Source organism: Bombina bombina, chromosome 5, assembly GCF_027579735.1.
Source record: "Bombina bombina isolate aBomBom1 chromosome 5, aBomBom1.pri, whole genome shotgun sequence".
Classification (NCBI taxonomy): Eukaryota; Metazoa; Chordata; class Amphibia; order Anura; family Bombinatoridae; genus Bombina; species Bombina bombina.
In genome coordinates, this window is record NC_069503.1 from 553079557 (window position 1) to 553095408 (window position 15852).

At 39.7% G+C, this 15852-nt stretch overlaps 1 protein-coding gene across 1 annotated transcript in view; it reads right to left on the minus strand.

The window, feature by feature from the left end:
• LOC128661549 (programmed cell death 6-interacting protein) overlaps window positions 1–15852 on the minus strand; it is a 280148-nt gene that overhangs the window by 76348 nt on the left and 187948 nt on the right. The window contains exon 7 of the mRNA XM_053715792.1: window positions 5176–5424. Coding sequence (XP_053571767.1) covers window positions 5176–5424 — 249 coding nt within the window. The remainder of the gene's footprint in view (window positions 1–5175; window positions 5425–15852) is intronic.

Below are 15852 nucleotides of genomic sequence, written 5' to 3' on the forward strand. Positions count from 1 at the left end.
AGCTCATCCCTTGTGACAGGTTGTCCAGGGTCAGCCACCAACGGAGTGAATCTCTGGTCCTCTGATCTACTTGGATCGTCGGAGACAAGTCTGTATAATCCCCATTCCACTGTCTGAGCATGCACAGTTGTAATGGTCTTAGATGAATTCGCGCAAAAGGAACTATGTCCATTGCCGCAACCATCAAACCTATTACTTCCATGCACTGCGCTATGGAAGGAAGAAGAACAGAATGAAGTACTTGACAAGAGCTTAGAAGTTTTGATTTTCTGGCTTCTGTCAGAAAAATCTTCATTTCTAAGGAGTCTATTATTGTTCCCAAGAAGGGAACTCTTGTTGACGGGAATAGGGAACTTTTTTCTACGTTCACCTTCCACCCGTGAGATCTGAGAAAGGCTAGGACAATGTCCGTATGAGCCTTTGCTTGTGGCAGAGACGACGCTTGAATCAGTATGTCGTCCAAGTAAGGTACTACTGCAATGCCCCTTGGCCTTAGCACCGCTAGAAGGGACCCTAGTACCTTTGTGAAAATTCTTGGAGCAGTGGCTAATCCGAATGGAAGTGCCACAAACTGGTAATGCTTGTCCAGAAAGGCGAACCTTAGGAACCGATGATGTTCCTTGTGGATAGGAATATGTAGATACGCATCCTTTAAATCCACCGTGGTCATGAATTGACCTTCCTGGATGGTAGGAAGAATTGTCCGAATGGTTTCCATTTTGAACGATGGAACCCTGAGAAATTTGTTTAGGATCTTGAGATCCAAAATTGGTCTGAATGTTCCCTCTTTTTTGGGAACTATGAACAGATTGGAGTAAAACCCCATCCCTTGTTCTCCTAATGGAACAGGATGAATCACTCCCATTTTTAACAGGTCTTCTACACAATGTAAGAATGCCTGTCTTTTTATTTGGTCTGAAGACAATTGAGACCTGTGGAACCTTCCCCTTGGGGGTAGTTCCTTGAATTCCAGGAGATAACCTTGAGAAACTATTTCTAGCGCCCAAGGATCCTGAACATCTCTTGCCCAAGCCTGAGCGAAGAGAGAGAGTCTGCCCCCCACCAGATCCGGTCCCGGATCGGGGGCCAACATCTCATGCTGTCTTAGTAGCGGTTGCAGGCTTCTTGGCCTGCTTACCTTTGTTCCAGCCTTGCATCGGTCTCCAGGCTGGCTTGTTTTGAGAAGTATTACCCTCTTGCTTAGAGGATGTAGAATTTGAGGCTGGTCCGTTTCTGCGAAAGGGACGAAAATTTGGTTTATTTTTAGCCTTAAAAGACCTATCCTGAGGAAGGGCGTGGCCCTTTCCCCCAGTGATGTCTGAAATAATCTCTTTCAAGTCAGGGCCAAACAGCGTCTTCCCCTTGAAAGGGATGTTAAGCAATTTGTTCTTGGAGGACACATCCGCTGACCAAGACTTTAGCCAAAGCGCTCTACGCGCCACAACAGCAAAACCTGAATTTTTCGCCGCTAATCTAGCTAATTGCAAAGTGGCGTCTAATGTAAAAGAGTTAGCCAATTTAAGTGCGTGAACTCTTGTCCATAACCTCCTCATAAGAAGATTCTTTATCGAGCGACTTTTCTAGTTCTTCGAACCAGAAACACGCTGCTGTAGTGACAGGAACAATGCATGAAATTGGTTGTAAAAGTTAACCTTGCTGAACAAACATCTTTTTAAGCAAACCCTCTAATTTTTTATCCATAGGATCTTTGAAAGCACAACTATCTTCTATAGGGATAGTAGTGCGTTTGTTTAGAGTAGAAACCGCCCCCTCGACCTTGGGGACTGTCTGCCATAAGTCCTTCCTGGGGTCGACCATAGGAAATAATTTCTTAAATATAGGGGGAGGGACAAAAAGGTATGCCGGGCCTTTCCCATTCTTTATTTACAATGTCCGCCACCCGCTTGGGTATAGGAAAAGCTTCGGGGGGCACCGGAACCTCTAGGAACTTGTCCATCTTACATAGTTTCTCTGGAATCACCAAATTGTCACAATCATCCAGAGTAGATAACACCTCCTTAAGCAGAGCGCGGAGATGTTCCAATTTAAATTTGAATGTAATAACATCAGGTTCAGCTTGTTGAGAAATTTTTCCTGAATCTGAAATTTCTCCCTTAGACAAAACCTCCCTGGCCCCTTCAGACTGGTGTAAAGGCGTGTCAGAACCATTATCATCAGCGTCCTCATGCTCTTCAGTATCTAAAACAGAGCAGTCGCGCTTTCGCTGATAAGTGGGCATTTTGGCTAAAATGTTTTTAATAGAATTATCCATTACAGCCGTTAATTGTTGCATAGTAAGGAGGATTGGCGCACTAGATGAACTAGGGGCCTCCTGAGTGGGCAAGACTTGGGTAGACATAGAAGGAGATGATGCAGTACCATGCTTACTCCCCTCACTTAAGGAATCATTTTGGGCCACATTATTATCAGAGGCATCATTGTCCCTACTTTGTTTATCACATTCATCACATATATTTAAATGGAGAGGAACCTTGGCTTCCGAACATACAGAACATCGTCTATCTGATTGTTCAGACATGTTAACAGGCATAAACTTGATAACAAAGCACAAAAAACGTTTTAAAATAAAACCGTTACTGTCACTTTAAATTTTAAACTGAACACACTTTATTACTGAATATGTGAAAAAATATGAAAGAATTGTTCAAAATTCACCAAAATTTCACCACAGTGTCTTAAAGGCTTAAAAGTATTGCACACCAAATTTGAAAGCTTTAACTCTTAAAATAACGAAACCGGAGCCGTTTTTACATTTAACCCCTATACAGTCCCTGGTATCTGCTTTGCTGAGACCCAACCAAGCCCAGAGGGGAATACGATACCAAATGACGCCTTCAATAAGCTTTTTCAGTGGATCCGAGCTCCTCACACATGCATCTGCATGCCTTGCTTTCCAAAAACAACTGCGCATTAGTGGCGCGAAAATGAGGCTCTGCCTATGACTAGCAAAAGCCCCCAGTGAAAAAGATGTCCAAAACAGTGCCTGCCGTTTTTTTAACGCAATTCCCAAGATTAAAATAACCGTTCAAAGTTATAATCCATTAAATATGCTTATAAAGTAATCGTATTAGCCCAGAAATATGTCTACCAGTCTTTAAAGCCCTTGTAAAGCCCTTTATTCTTATATTAAAACTAAGAAAATGGCTTACCGGATCCCATAGGGAAAAGGGAAAATGACAGCTTCCAGCATTACCAAGTCTTGTTAGAAATGTGTCATAACTCAAGCAGCAAAGTCTGCACACTGTTTCCCCCAACTGAAGTTACTTCATCTCAACAGTCCTGTGTGGAAACAGCCATCGATTTTAGTAACGGTTGCTAAAATCATCTTCCTCTTACAAACAGAAATCTTCATCTCTTTTCTGTTTCAGAGTAAATAGTACATACCAGCACTATTTTAAAATAACAAACTCTTGATTGAAGAATAAAACTACATTTAAACACCAAAAAACTCTAAGCCATCTCCGTGGAGATGTTGCCTGTGCAACGGCAAAGAGAATGACTGGGGAAGGCGGAGCCTAGGAGGGATCATGTGACCAGCTTTGCTGGGCTCTTTGCCATTTCCTGTTGGGGAAGAGAATATCCAACAAGTAAGGATGACGCCGTGGACCGGACACACCTATGTTGGAGAAATCAAATAGGCGATACTCTCTTCACATCCCTCTGACAAACACTGTACTCTGAGAGGAATTGGGCTTCAGAATGCTTAGAAGCGCTTATCACAGAAGAAATCATAAAAATCAAGCACAAACTTACTTCAAAACCTCCATAGGAGTCAAAGTTTGTAAAACTGAATTGTGGGTGTGGTGAGGGGTGTATTTATAGGCATTTTGAGATTTGGGAAACTTTGCCCCTCCTGGTAGGTTTGTATATCCCATACGTCACTAGCTCATGGACTCTTGCCAATTACATGAAAGAAATACATGGCACCTTTATACCCTAATGGCCAGGGCACTCACCACCTCCTATGACACAGGCCCACAGAGAAGCCGCTTTCGTCTCCTGCAACTGACGGTCAGGAAAAGGAAGAGGAGGCCACACCCAGTCATATGGAGTGCCATGCAGGACCGCCCCTGCAGCCGAGAAAAAGCACGCCAAACTAAACAAGCTGCACAGTAATCGAAATGAAAGAAGAAACTGACTGTTCACACATTGCCAGAGCCACATCTCACACATGTCACAGCAAAAAACACAATAAAGTAATCATGTATAAATCTCCCCCTGTTCAATAATCACCTTCTGGAGATAGTAACCCTCGATTCTAAACAGATAAAAATTGCGTTATTACAGGTATAACAAATTAAACTAACTTACCAGAATCTACGCCGTGGAACAGGAACACGACCTCTCAAGTTTGACAGTGCTGTAGCATTGCTCCTGACATTGACTTGAGCGAGAGAAAGCAGGCATTGAAACTCGTCAACACTGATTGCTTAAGGAGCTGTAAATATTAGTCTAGATGGCTTCGCAGAAAGACGCTCCCTGCATCTCCAGACCCTAACATTGGTCAATGCTCTCACTGAGAGGCTGACAAGACTACTTAAAACTCCAGTCCCATTCCGAAGAGTACTACCATTCATAAGAGACTACTCCAAATCTTCTGACACTTCTCTGCCATCCTCCTGTGACGAAAGGCAAAGAATGATTGGGGGATGAGGGGAGTGGGGGAAGTATTCAAGCCTTTGGCTGGGGTGTCTTTGCCTCCTCCTGGTAGCCAGGTTCTGTATTCCCACAAGTAATTAATGCAGCTGTGGACTCTTTCCGTTTATGAAGAAAAAAATCCCAAAAACATGAATTTGTGCAGCTTATTCTCAGTTTTTAATGGTGATCTTTTAAAGTGTATTGCACACATTTATGTATTAACATGAATATATTTTAAGGTCATAATTAACCAATTATTAAATGCTTATATTATTAAATTATTAAATGCTCAAACACAAACATTTTGGCCACAACACATTTTTAAAACAATCAACGTTTTCTAAAACTCAGTTTATCAATAACTTTAGACAACATTTTTTTTTTGACCCAGGGGTGAAATATGCAATAAATGTTTATATTAGGAACAAAACAAAACACTGCATTGAGGTAGATCATTGTTAGGTAAAAATACTATGTTGAATAGAGAAAATACAAATATAGGATAATTCTACATACCCGAATACTATTAATCAGATCCTCTTGCTTCTTCAAACTTTCTTGAATTTTTAAAGTATAGCATCCATAAAGATGATCTAATTCAGTCACGGATAGAGCCTCCTCGTTAATTACACCTTCTTGAGCCAGAGCAGTGAGGAATTTTGTGGTCATGTCAAAGTTAACACACTTAATATCATTTTCCAGTAGTTCCCGTTCTCTCTTTAATTCATCCAAGTTAGCTAGCAGAGATTTCAAGGTGCTCAGAACCTAAAAATTCACATTCATAGTACATGTTAAAAACGGACATAATTAAGATTTACACTGTTGTATAGAAAGCTCTTAAGTCAAAAAATAGAAATTAATGAATTTTTAGCAACATATGCACTTACTCCTATTAAAAACTCCCACCAATTAATCATACTGCATAGTTTTACATTCTCTCATTTAATAGACCAATACATTTGTAGTTATAACTAGAGATGTGCATTCAACAGGTTTATTCACTGCTTAATGCAGAACTAGAAGGCTGTTCAGAATTCAAGTAAAACACACTAAGATCTGTGCATATAATTTTTCTCAAACTTATACCTATAAATGGTAAAACTATAGAAAACATAATTTATGTAAGAACTTACCTGATAAATTCATTTCTTTCATATTAGCAAGAGTCCATGAGCTAGTGACGTATGGGATATACATTCCTACCAGGAGGGGCAAAGTTTCCCAAACCTCAAAATGCCTATAAATACACCCCTCACCACACCCACAAATCAGTTTAACGAATAGCCAAGAAGTGGGGTGACAAGAAAAAAGTGCGAAAGCATAAAAAATAAGGAATTAGAACAATTGTGCTTTATATAAAAAATCATAACCACCACAAAAAAGGGTGGGCCTCATGGACTCTTGCTAATATGAAAGAAATGAATTTATCAGGTAAGTTCTTACATAAATTATGTTTTCTTTCATGTAATTAGCAAGAGTCCATGAGCTAGTGACGTATGGGATAATAAATACCCAAGATGTGGAACTTCCACGCAAGAGTCACTAGAGAGGGAGGGATAAAATAAAGACAGCCAATTCCGCTGAAAAATAATCCACACTCCAAAATAAAGTTTTAATCTTATAATGAAAAAAACTGAAATTATAAGAAGAAGAATCAAACTGAAACAGCTGCCTGAAGTACTTTTCTACCAAAAACTGCTTCAGAAGAAGAAAACACATCAAAATGGTAGAATTTAGTAAAAGTATGCAAAGAAGACCAAGTTGCTGCTTTGCAAATCTGATCAACCGAAGATTCATTCCTAAACGCCCAGGAAGTAGAAACTGACCTAGTAGAATGAGCTGTAATACTTTGAGGCGGAGTTTTACCCGACTTGACATAAGCATGATGAATCAAAGACTTTAACCAAGACGCCAAAGAAATGGCAGAAGCCTTCTGACCTTTCCTGGAACCGGAAAAGATAACAAATAGACTAGAAGTCTTTCGGAAATCTTTAGTAGCTTCAACATAATATTTCAAAGCTCTACATCCAAAGAATGTAACGATCTTTCCTTAGAATTCTTAGGATTAGGACACAATGAAGGAACCACAATTTCTCTACTAATGTTGTTAGAATTCACAACTTTAGGTAAAAATTTAAATGAAGTCCGCAACACCGCCTTATCCTGATGAAAAATCAGAAAAGGAGATTCACAAGAAAGAGCAGATAACTCAGAAACTCTTCTAGCAGAAGAGATGGCCAAAAGGAACAATACTTTCCAAGAAAGTAATTTAATATCCAGAGAATGCATAGGTTCAAACGGAGGAGCTTGTAAAGCCCCCAGAACCAAATTCAAACTCCAAGGAGGAGAGATTGACTTAATGACAGGTTTTATACGAACCAAAGCCTGTACAAAACAATGAATATCAGGAAGATTAGCAATCTTTCTGTGAAACAGCACAGAAAGAGCAGAAATTTGTCCTTTCAAGGAACTTGCAGACAAACCTTTATCCAGACCATCCTGAAGAAAGTGTAAAATTCTAGGAATTCTAAAAGAATGCCAGGAAAATTGATGAGAAGAACACCAAGAAATGTAAGTCTTCCAGACTCGATAATATATCTTCCTAGACACAGATTTACGAGCCTGTAAAATAGTATTAATTACGGAGTCAGAGAAACCTCTATGACTGAGAATCAAGCGTTCAATCTCCATACCTTCAAATTTAATGATTTGAGATCCTGATGGAAAAAAGGACCTTGAGATAGGTCTGGTCTTAACGGAAGAGTCCAAGGTTGGCAAGTAGCCATCCGAACAAGATCCGCATACCAAAACCTGTGAGGCCATGCTGGAGCCACCAGCAGAACAAACGAACGCTCTTTTAGAATCTTGGAGATCACTCTTGGAAGGAGAACTAGAGGCGGAAAGATATAGGCAGGATGATACTTCCAAGGAAGTGACAATGCATCCACTGCCTCCGCCTGAGGATCCCTGGATCTGGACAGATACCTGGGAAGGCCATCAGATCTATTTATGGAAGTCCCCAGATTTGAACAATCTGAAGAAAAACCTCTGGGTGAAGAGACCATTCGCCCGGATGTAACGTCTGGCGACTGAGATAATCCGCTTCCCAATTGTCTATACCTGGGATGTGAACCGCAGAAATTAGACAGGAGCTGGATTCCGCCAAACAAGTATCCGAGATACTTCTTTCATAGCCAGAGGACTGTGAGTCCCCCCTTGATGATTGACATATGCCACGGTTGTGACATTGTCCGTCTGAAAAAAAATGAACGATTCTCTCTTCAGAAGAGGCCACGACTGAAGAGCTCTGAAAATCGCACGGAGTTCCAAAATGTTGATTGGTAATCTCGCCTCCTGAGATTCCCAAACCCCCTGCGCTGTCAGAGACCCCCAAACAGCTCCCCAACCTGTCAGACTGGCATCTGTTGAGATCACAGTCCAGGTTGGAAGAACAAAAGAAGCCCCTTGAACTAAACGATGGTGATCTGTCCACCACGTCAGAGAGTGTCGTACAATCGGATTTAAAGATATTAACTGTGAAATCTTTATATAATCCCTGCACCACTGGTTCAGCATACAAAGCTGAAGAGGTCGCATGTGAAAACGAGCAAAGGGGATCGCGTCCGATGCAGCAGTCATAAGACCTAGAATTTCCTTGCATAAGGCTACCGAAGGGAATGATTGAGACTGAAGGTTTTGACAAGCTGAAACCAATTTCAGACGTCTCTTGTCCGTCAGAGACAAAGTCATGGACACTGAATCTATTTGGAAACCTAAAAAGGTTACCCTTGTCTGAGGAATCAATGAACTCTTTGGTAAATTGATCATCCAACCATGTTCTTGAAGAAATGACACAAGTCGATTCGTATGAAATTCTGCTAAATGTGAAGACTGAGCAAGTACCAAGATATCGGCCAAATAAGGAAATACCAAAATACCCTGTTCTCCGATTACAGATAGAAGGGCACCGAGAACCTTTGAAAAAATTCTTGGAGCTGTTGCTAGGCCGAACGGCAGAGCCACAAACTAGTAATGCTTGTCTAGAAAAGAGAATCTCAGAAACTGATAGTGATCTGGATGAATCGGAATATGCAGATATGCATCTTGTAAATCTATTGTGGACATATAATGCCCTTGCTGAACAAAAGGCAGAATAGTCCTTATAGTTACCATTTTGAATGTTGGTATCCTTACACAACGATTCAATATTTTTAAATCCAGAACTGGTCTTAAGGAATTCTCCTTCTTTGGTACAATGAACAGATTTGAGTAAAACCCCAGACCCTGTTCCAGAACTGGAACTGGCACAATTACTCCAGCCAACTCTAGATCTGAAACACATTTCAGAAAAGCTTGAGCCTTCACTGGGTTTATTGGAATGCGAGAAAGAAAAAATCTTCTTGCAGGAGGCCTTACCTTGAAACCTATTCTGTACCCTTGTGAAACAATGTTCTGAATCCAAAGACTGTGAATCGAATTGATCCAAATTTCTTTGAAAAATCGTAATCTGTCCGCTACCAGCTGTGCTGGAATGAGGGCCGCACCTTCATGTGGACTTGGGAGCTGGTTTTGGCTTTCTGAAAGGCTTGGATTTATTCCAGACTGGAGATGGTTTCCAAACAGAAACCGTTCCTTTAGGGGAAGGATCAGGCTTCTGCTCCTTATTCTGACGAAAGGAATGAAAACGATTAGCAGCCCTATATTTACCTTTAGATTTTTTATCCTGAGGTAAAAAAGTTCCTTTCCCCCCAGTAACAGTTGAAATAATAGAATCCAACTGGGAACCAAACAATTTATTACCTTGAAAAGAAAGGGAAAGCAAAGTTGACTTAGAAGACATATCTGCATTCCAAGTTTTAAGCCATAAAGCTCTTCTAGCTAAGATAGCTAAAGACATATACCTGACATCAACTCTAATGATATCAAAGATGGCATCACAAATAAAGTTATTAGCATGTTGAAGAAGTTTAACAATGCTATGAGTATTATGATCTGACACTTGATGTGCCAAAGCCTCCAACCAAAAAGTGGAAGCTGCCGCAACATCAGCCAAATAGCAGGCCTAAGAAGATTACCTGAACATAAATAAGCTTTCCTTAGAAAGGATTCAATCTTCCTATCTAAAGGATCCTTAAAGGAAGTACTATCTGCCGTAGGAATAGTAGTACGTTTAGCGAGAGTAGAGATAGCCCCATCAACTTTAGGGATTTTGTCCCAAAACTCTAATCTGTCAGATGGCACAGGATACAATTTCTTAAACCTTTTAGAAGGAGTAAATGAATTACCCAGATTATTCCATTCCCTAGAAATTACTTCAGAAATAGCATCAGGGACAGGAAAAACTTCCGGAATAACTAAAGGAGGTTTAAAAACCGAATTTAAACGCTTAGTAGATTTAGTATCAAGAGGACTAGATTCCTCCATCTCTAAAGCGATTAAAACTTCTTTAAGTAAAGAACAAATAAATTCCCTTTTAAATAAATATGAAGATTTATCAGTGTCAATATCTGAGACAGAATCCTCTGAACCAGAAAAATCATCATCAGAAACAGACAAATCAGAATGATGATGTTCATTTAAAAATTCATCTGAAAAATGTGAAGTTTTAAAACACCTTTTACGTTTACTGGAAGGAGGAATAACAGACATAGCCTTCCTAATAGATTTAGAAACAAAATCTCTTATATTAACAGGAACATCCTGAGTATTATATGTTGATGGAACAGCAACAGGTAATGGAATATACTAATGGAAATACTATCTGCATTAGCAAGCTTATCATGGCATTCATCACAAACTACAGCCGGAGGAACAGTTACCACAAGTTTACAGCAGATACACTTAACTTTGGTAGAACCAGCATCAGGCAGCGTTTTTCCAGAAGTAGCTTCTGATCAAGGGTCAATCTGAGACATCTTGCAATATGTAAGAGAAAAAACAACATATAAAGCAAAATCTATCAAATTCCTTAAAAACATAATTTATGTAACAACTTACCTGATAAATTCATTTCTTTCATATTAGCAAGAGTCCATGAGCTAGTGACGTATGGGATATACATTCCTACCAGGAGGGGCAAAGTTTCCCAAACCTTAAAATGCCTATAAATACACCCCTCACCACACCCACAAATCAGTTTAACGAATAGCCAAGAAGTGGGGTGATAAGAAAAAAGTGCGAAAGCATAAAAAATAAGGAATTGGAATAATTGTGCTTTATACAAAAAAATCATAACCACCACAAAAAAGGGTGGGCCTCATGGACTCTTGCTAATATGAAAGAAATGAATTTATCAGGTAAGTTCTTACATAAATTATGTTTTCTTTCATGTAATTAGCAAGAGTCCATGAGCTAGTGACGTATGGGATAATGACTACCCAAGATGTGGATCTTTCCACGCAAGAGTCACTAGAGAGGGAGGGATAAAATAAAGACAGCCAATTCCTGCTGAAAATAATCCACACCCAAAATAAAGTTTAATGAAAACATAAGCAGAAGATTCAAACTGAAACCGCTGCCTGAAGTACTTTTCTACCAAAAACTGCTTCAGAAGAAGAAAACACATCAAAAATGGTAGAATTTAGTAAAAGTATGCAAAGAGGACCAAGTTGCTGCTTTGCAAATCTGATCAACCGAAGCTTCATTCCTAAACGCCCAGGAAGTAGAAACTGACCTAGTAGAATGAGCTGTAATCCTTTGAGGCGGAGTTTTACCCGACTCGACATAGGCAAGATGAATTAAAGATTTCAACCAAGATGCCAAAGAAATGGCAGAAGCTTTCTGGCCTTTTCTAGAACCGGAAAAGATGACAAATAGACTAGAAGTCTTTCGGAAAGACTTAGTAGCTTCAACATAATATTACAAAGCTCTAACAACATCCAAAGAATGCAATGATTTCTCCTTAGAATTCTTAGGATTAGGACATAATGAAGGAACCACAATTTCTCTACTAATGTTGTTAGAATTCACAACCTTAGGAAAAAATTCAAAAGAAGTTCGCAACACCGCCTTATCCTGATGAAAAATCAGAAAAGGAGACTCACAAGAAAGAGCAGATAATTCAGAGACTCTTCTAGCAGAAGAGATGGTCAAAAGAAAACAAAACTTTCCAAGAATGAAGTTTAATGTCCAATAAATGTATGGGTTCAAAAGGAGGAGCTAGAAGAGCCCCCAGAACCAAATTCAAACTCCAAGGAGGAGAAATTGACTTAATGACAGGTTTTATACGAACCAAGTCTTGTACAAAACAATGAAAATCAGGAAGATTAGCAATCTTTCTGTGAAAAAGAACAGAAAGAGCAGAGATTTGTCCTGTCAAGGAACTTGCGGACAAACCTTTATCTAAACCATCCTGAAGAAACTGTAAAATTCTCGGAATTCTAAAAGAATGCCAGGAAAAATAATGAGAAGACACCAAGAAATATAAGTCTTCCAGACTCTATAATATATCTCTCTAGATACAGATTTACGAGCCTGTAACATAGTATTAATCACAGAGTCAGAGAAACCTCTTTGACCAAGAATCAAGCGTTCAATCTCCATACCATTAAATTTAAGGATTTGAGATCCTGATGGAAAAAAGGACCTTGCGACAGAAGGTCTGGTCTTAACGGAAGAGTCCACGGTTGGCAAGAGGCCATCCGGACAAGATCCGCATACCAAAACCTGTGAGGCCATGCCGGAGCTACCAGCAGAACAAACGAGCATTCCTTCAGAATCTTGGAGATTACTCTTGGAAGAAGAACTAGAGGCGGAAAGATATAGGCAGGATGATACTTCCAAGGAAGTGACAATGCATCCACGGCCTCCGCCTGAGGATCCCGGGATCTGGACAGATACCTGGGAAGTTTCTTGTTTAGATGAGACGCCATCAGATCTATTTCTGGAAGTTCCCACATTTTAACAATCTGAAGAAAAACCTCTGGGTGAAGAGACCATTCGCCCGGATGCAACGTTTGGCGACTGAGATAATCCGCTTGCCAATTGTCTATACCTGGGATATGAACCACAGAGATTAGACAGGAGCTGGATTCCGTCCAAACCAGAATTCGAGATACTTCTTTCATAGCCAGAGGACTGTGAGTCCCTCCTTGATGATTGATGTATGCCACAGTTGTGACATTGTCTGTGTGAAAACAAATGAACGATTCTCTCTTCAGAAGAGGCCAAGACTGAAGAGCTCTGAAAATTGCACGGAGTTCCAAAATATTGATCGGTAATCTCACCTCCTGAGATTCTCAAACTCCTTGTGCCGTCAGAGATCCCCACACAGCTCCCCAACCTGTAAGACTTGCATCTGTTGAAATTACAGTCCAGGTCGGAAGAAGAAAAGAAGCCCCCTGAATTAAACGATGGTGATCTGTCCACCACGTCAGAGAGTGTCGTACAATCGGTTTTAAAGATATTAATTGAGATATCTTTGTGTAATCCCTGCACCATTGATTCAGCATACAGAGCTGAAGAGGTCGCATGTGAAAACGAGCAAAGGGGATCGCGTCCGATGCGGCAGTCATAAGACCTAGAATTTCCATGCATAAGGCTACCGAAGGGAATGATTGTGACTGAAGGTTTCGACAAGCTAAAATCAATTTTAGACGTCTCTTTTCTGTCAAAGACAGAGTCATGGACACTGAATCTATCTGGAAACCCAGAAAGGTTACCCTTGTCTGAGGAATCAATGAACTTTTTAGTGAATTGATCCTCCAACCATGATCTTGAAGAAACAACACAAGTCGATTCGTATGAGATTCTGCTAAATGTAAAGACTGAGCAAGTACCAAGATATCGTCCAAATAAGGAAATACCACAATACCCTGTTCTCTGATTACAGACAGAAGGGCACCGAGAACCTTTGTAAAAATTCTTGGAGCTGTAGCTAGGCCAAACGGCAGAGCCACAAACTGGTAATGCTTGTCCAGGAAAGAGAATCTCAGGAACTGATAGTGACCTGGATGAATCGGAATATGCAGATATGCATCCTGTAAATCTATTGTGGACATATAATGCCCTTGCTGAACAAAAGGCAGGATAGTCCTTATTGTTACCATTTTGAATGTTGGTATCCTTACATAACGATTCAATATTTTTAGATCCAGAACTGGTCTGAAGGAATTCTCCTTCTTTGGTACAATGAAGAGATTCGAATAAAACCCCAGCCCCTGTTCCAGAACTGGAACTGGCATAATTACTCCAGCCAACTCTAGATCTGAAACACATTTCAGAAATGCTTGAGCTTTCACTGGATTTACTGGGACACGGGAAAGAAAAAATCTCTTTGCAGGAGGTCTTATCTTGAAACCAATTCTGTACCCTTCTGAAACAATGTTCTGAATCCAAAGATTGTGAACAGAATTGATCCAAATTTCTTTGAAAAAACGTAAGCTGCCCCCTACCAGCAGAGCTGGAATGAGGGCCGCACCTTCATGTGGACTTAGAAGCTGGCTTCGCTTTTCTAGAAGGCTTGGATTTATTCCAGACTGGAGATGGCTTCCAAACTGAAACTGCTCCTGAGGATGAAGGATCAGGCTTTTGTTCTTTGTTGAAACGAAAGGAACGAAAACGATTATTAGCCCTGTTTTTACCCTTAGATTTTTTATCCTGTGGTAAAAAAGTTCCTTTCCCACCAGTAACAGTTGAGATAATAGAATCCAACTGAGAACCAAATAATTTGTTACCCTGGAAAGAAAGGGAAAGTAGAGTCGATTTAGAAGACATATCAGCATTCCAAGTTTTAAGCCATAAAGCTCTTCTAGCTAAAATAGCTAGAGACATAAACCTGACATCAACTCTGATAATATCAAAAATGGCATCACAGATAAAATTATTAGCATGTTGAAGAAGAATAATAATATTATGAGAATCATGATCTGTTACTTGTTGCGCTAAAGTTTCCAACCAAAAAGTTGAAGCTGCAGCAACATCAGCCAATGATATAGCAGGTCTAAGAAGATTACCTGAACACAGATAAGCTTTTCTTAGAAAGGATTCAATTTTCCTATCTTAAGGATCCTTAAACGATGTACCATCTGCCGTAGGAATAGTAGTACGTTTAGCAAGGGTAGAAATAGCCCCATCAACTTTAGGGATTTTGTCCCAAAATTCTAATCTGTCAGACGGCACAGGATATAATTGCTTAAAATGTTTAGAAGGAGTAAATGAATTACCCAAATTATTCCATTCTCTGGAAATTACTTCAGAAATAGCACCAGGAACGGGAAAAACTTCTGGAATAACCACAGGAGATTTAAAGACCTTATCTAAACGTTTAGATTTAGTATCAAGAGGACCAGAATCCTCAATTTCTAAAGCAATTAGTACTTCTTTAAGTAAAGAACGAATAAATTCCATTTTAAATAAATATGAAGATTTATCAGCATCAACCTCTGAGACAGAATCCTCTGAACCAGAAGAGTCATTAGAATCAGAATGATGATGTTCATTTAAAAATTCATCTGTATAAAGAGAAGTTTTAAAAACATAATTTATGTAAGAACTTACCTGATAAATTCATTTCTTTCATATTAGCAAGAGTCCATGAGCTAGTGACGTATGGGATATACATTCCTACCAGGAGGAGCAAAGTTTCCCAAACCTCAAAATGCCTATAAATACACCCCTCACCACACCCACAATTCAGTTTAACGAATAGCCAAGAAGTGGGGTGATAAAAAAGTGCGAAAGCATATAAAATAAGGAATTGGAATAATTGTGCTTTATACAAAATCATAACCACCACAAAAAAAGGGCGGGCCTCATGGACTCTTGCTAATATGAAAGAAATGAATTTATCAGGTAAGTTCTTACATAAATTATGTTTTCTTTCATGTAATTAGCAAGAGTCCATGAGCTAGTGACGTATGGGATAATGACTACCCAAGATGTGGATCTTTCCACACAAGAGTCACTAGAGAGGGAGGGACAAAATAAAGACAGCCAATTCCTGCTGAAAATAATCCACACCCAAAATAAAGTTTAATGAAAAACATAAGCAGAAGATTCAAACTGAAACCGCTGCCTGAAGTACTTTTCTACCAAAAACTGCTTCAGAAGAAGAAAATACATCAAAATGGTAGAATTTAGTAAAAGTATGCAAAGAGGACCAAGTTGCTGCTTTCCAAATCTGATCAACCGAAGCTTCATTCCTAAACGCCCAGGAAGTAGAAACTGACCTAGTAGAATGAGCTGTAATTCTCT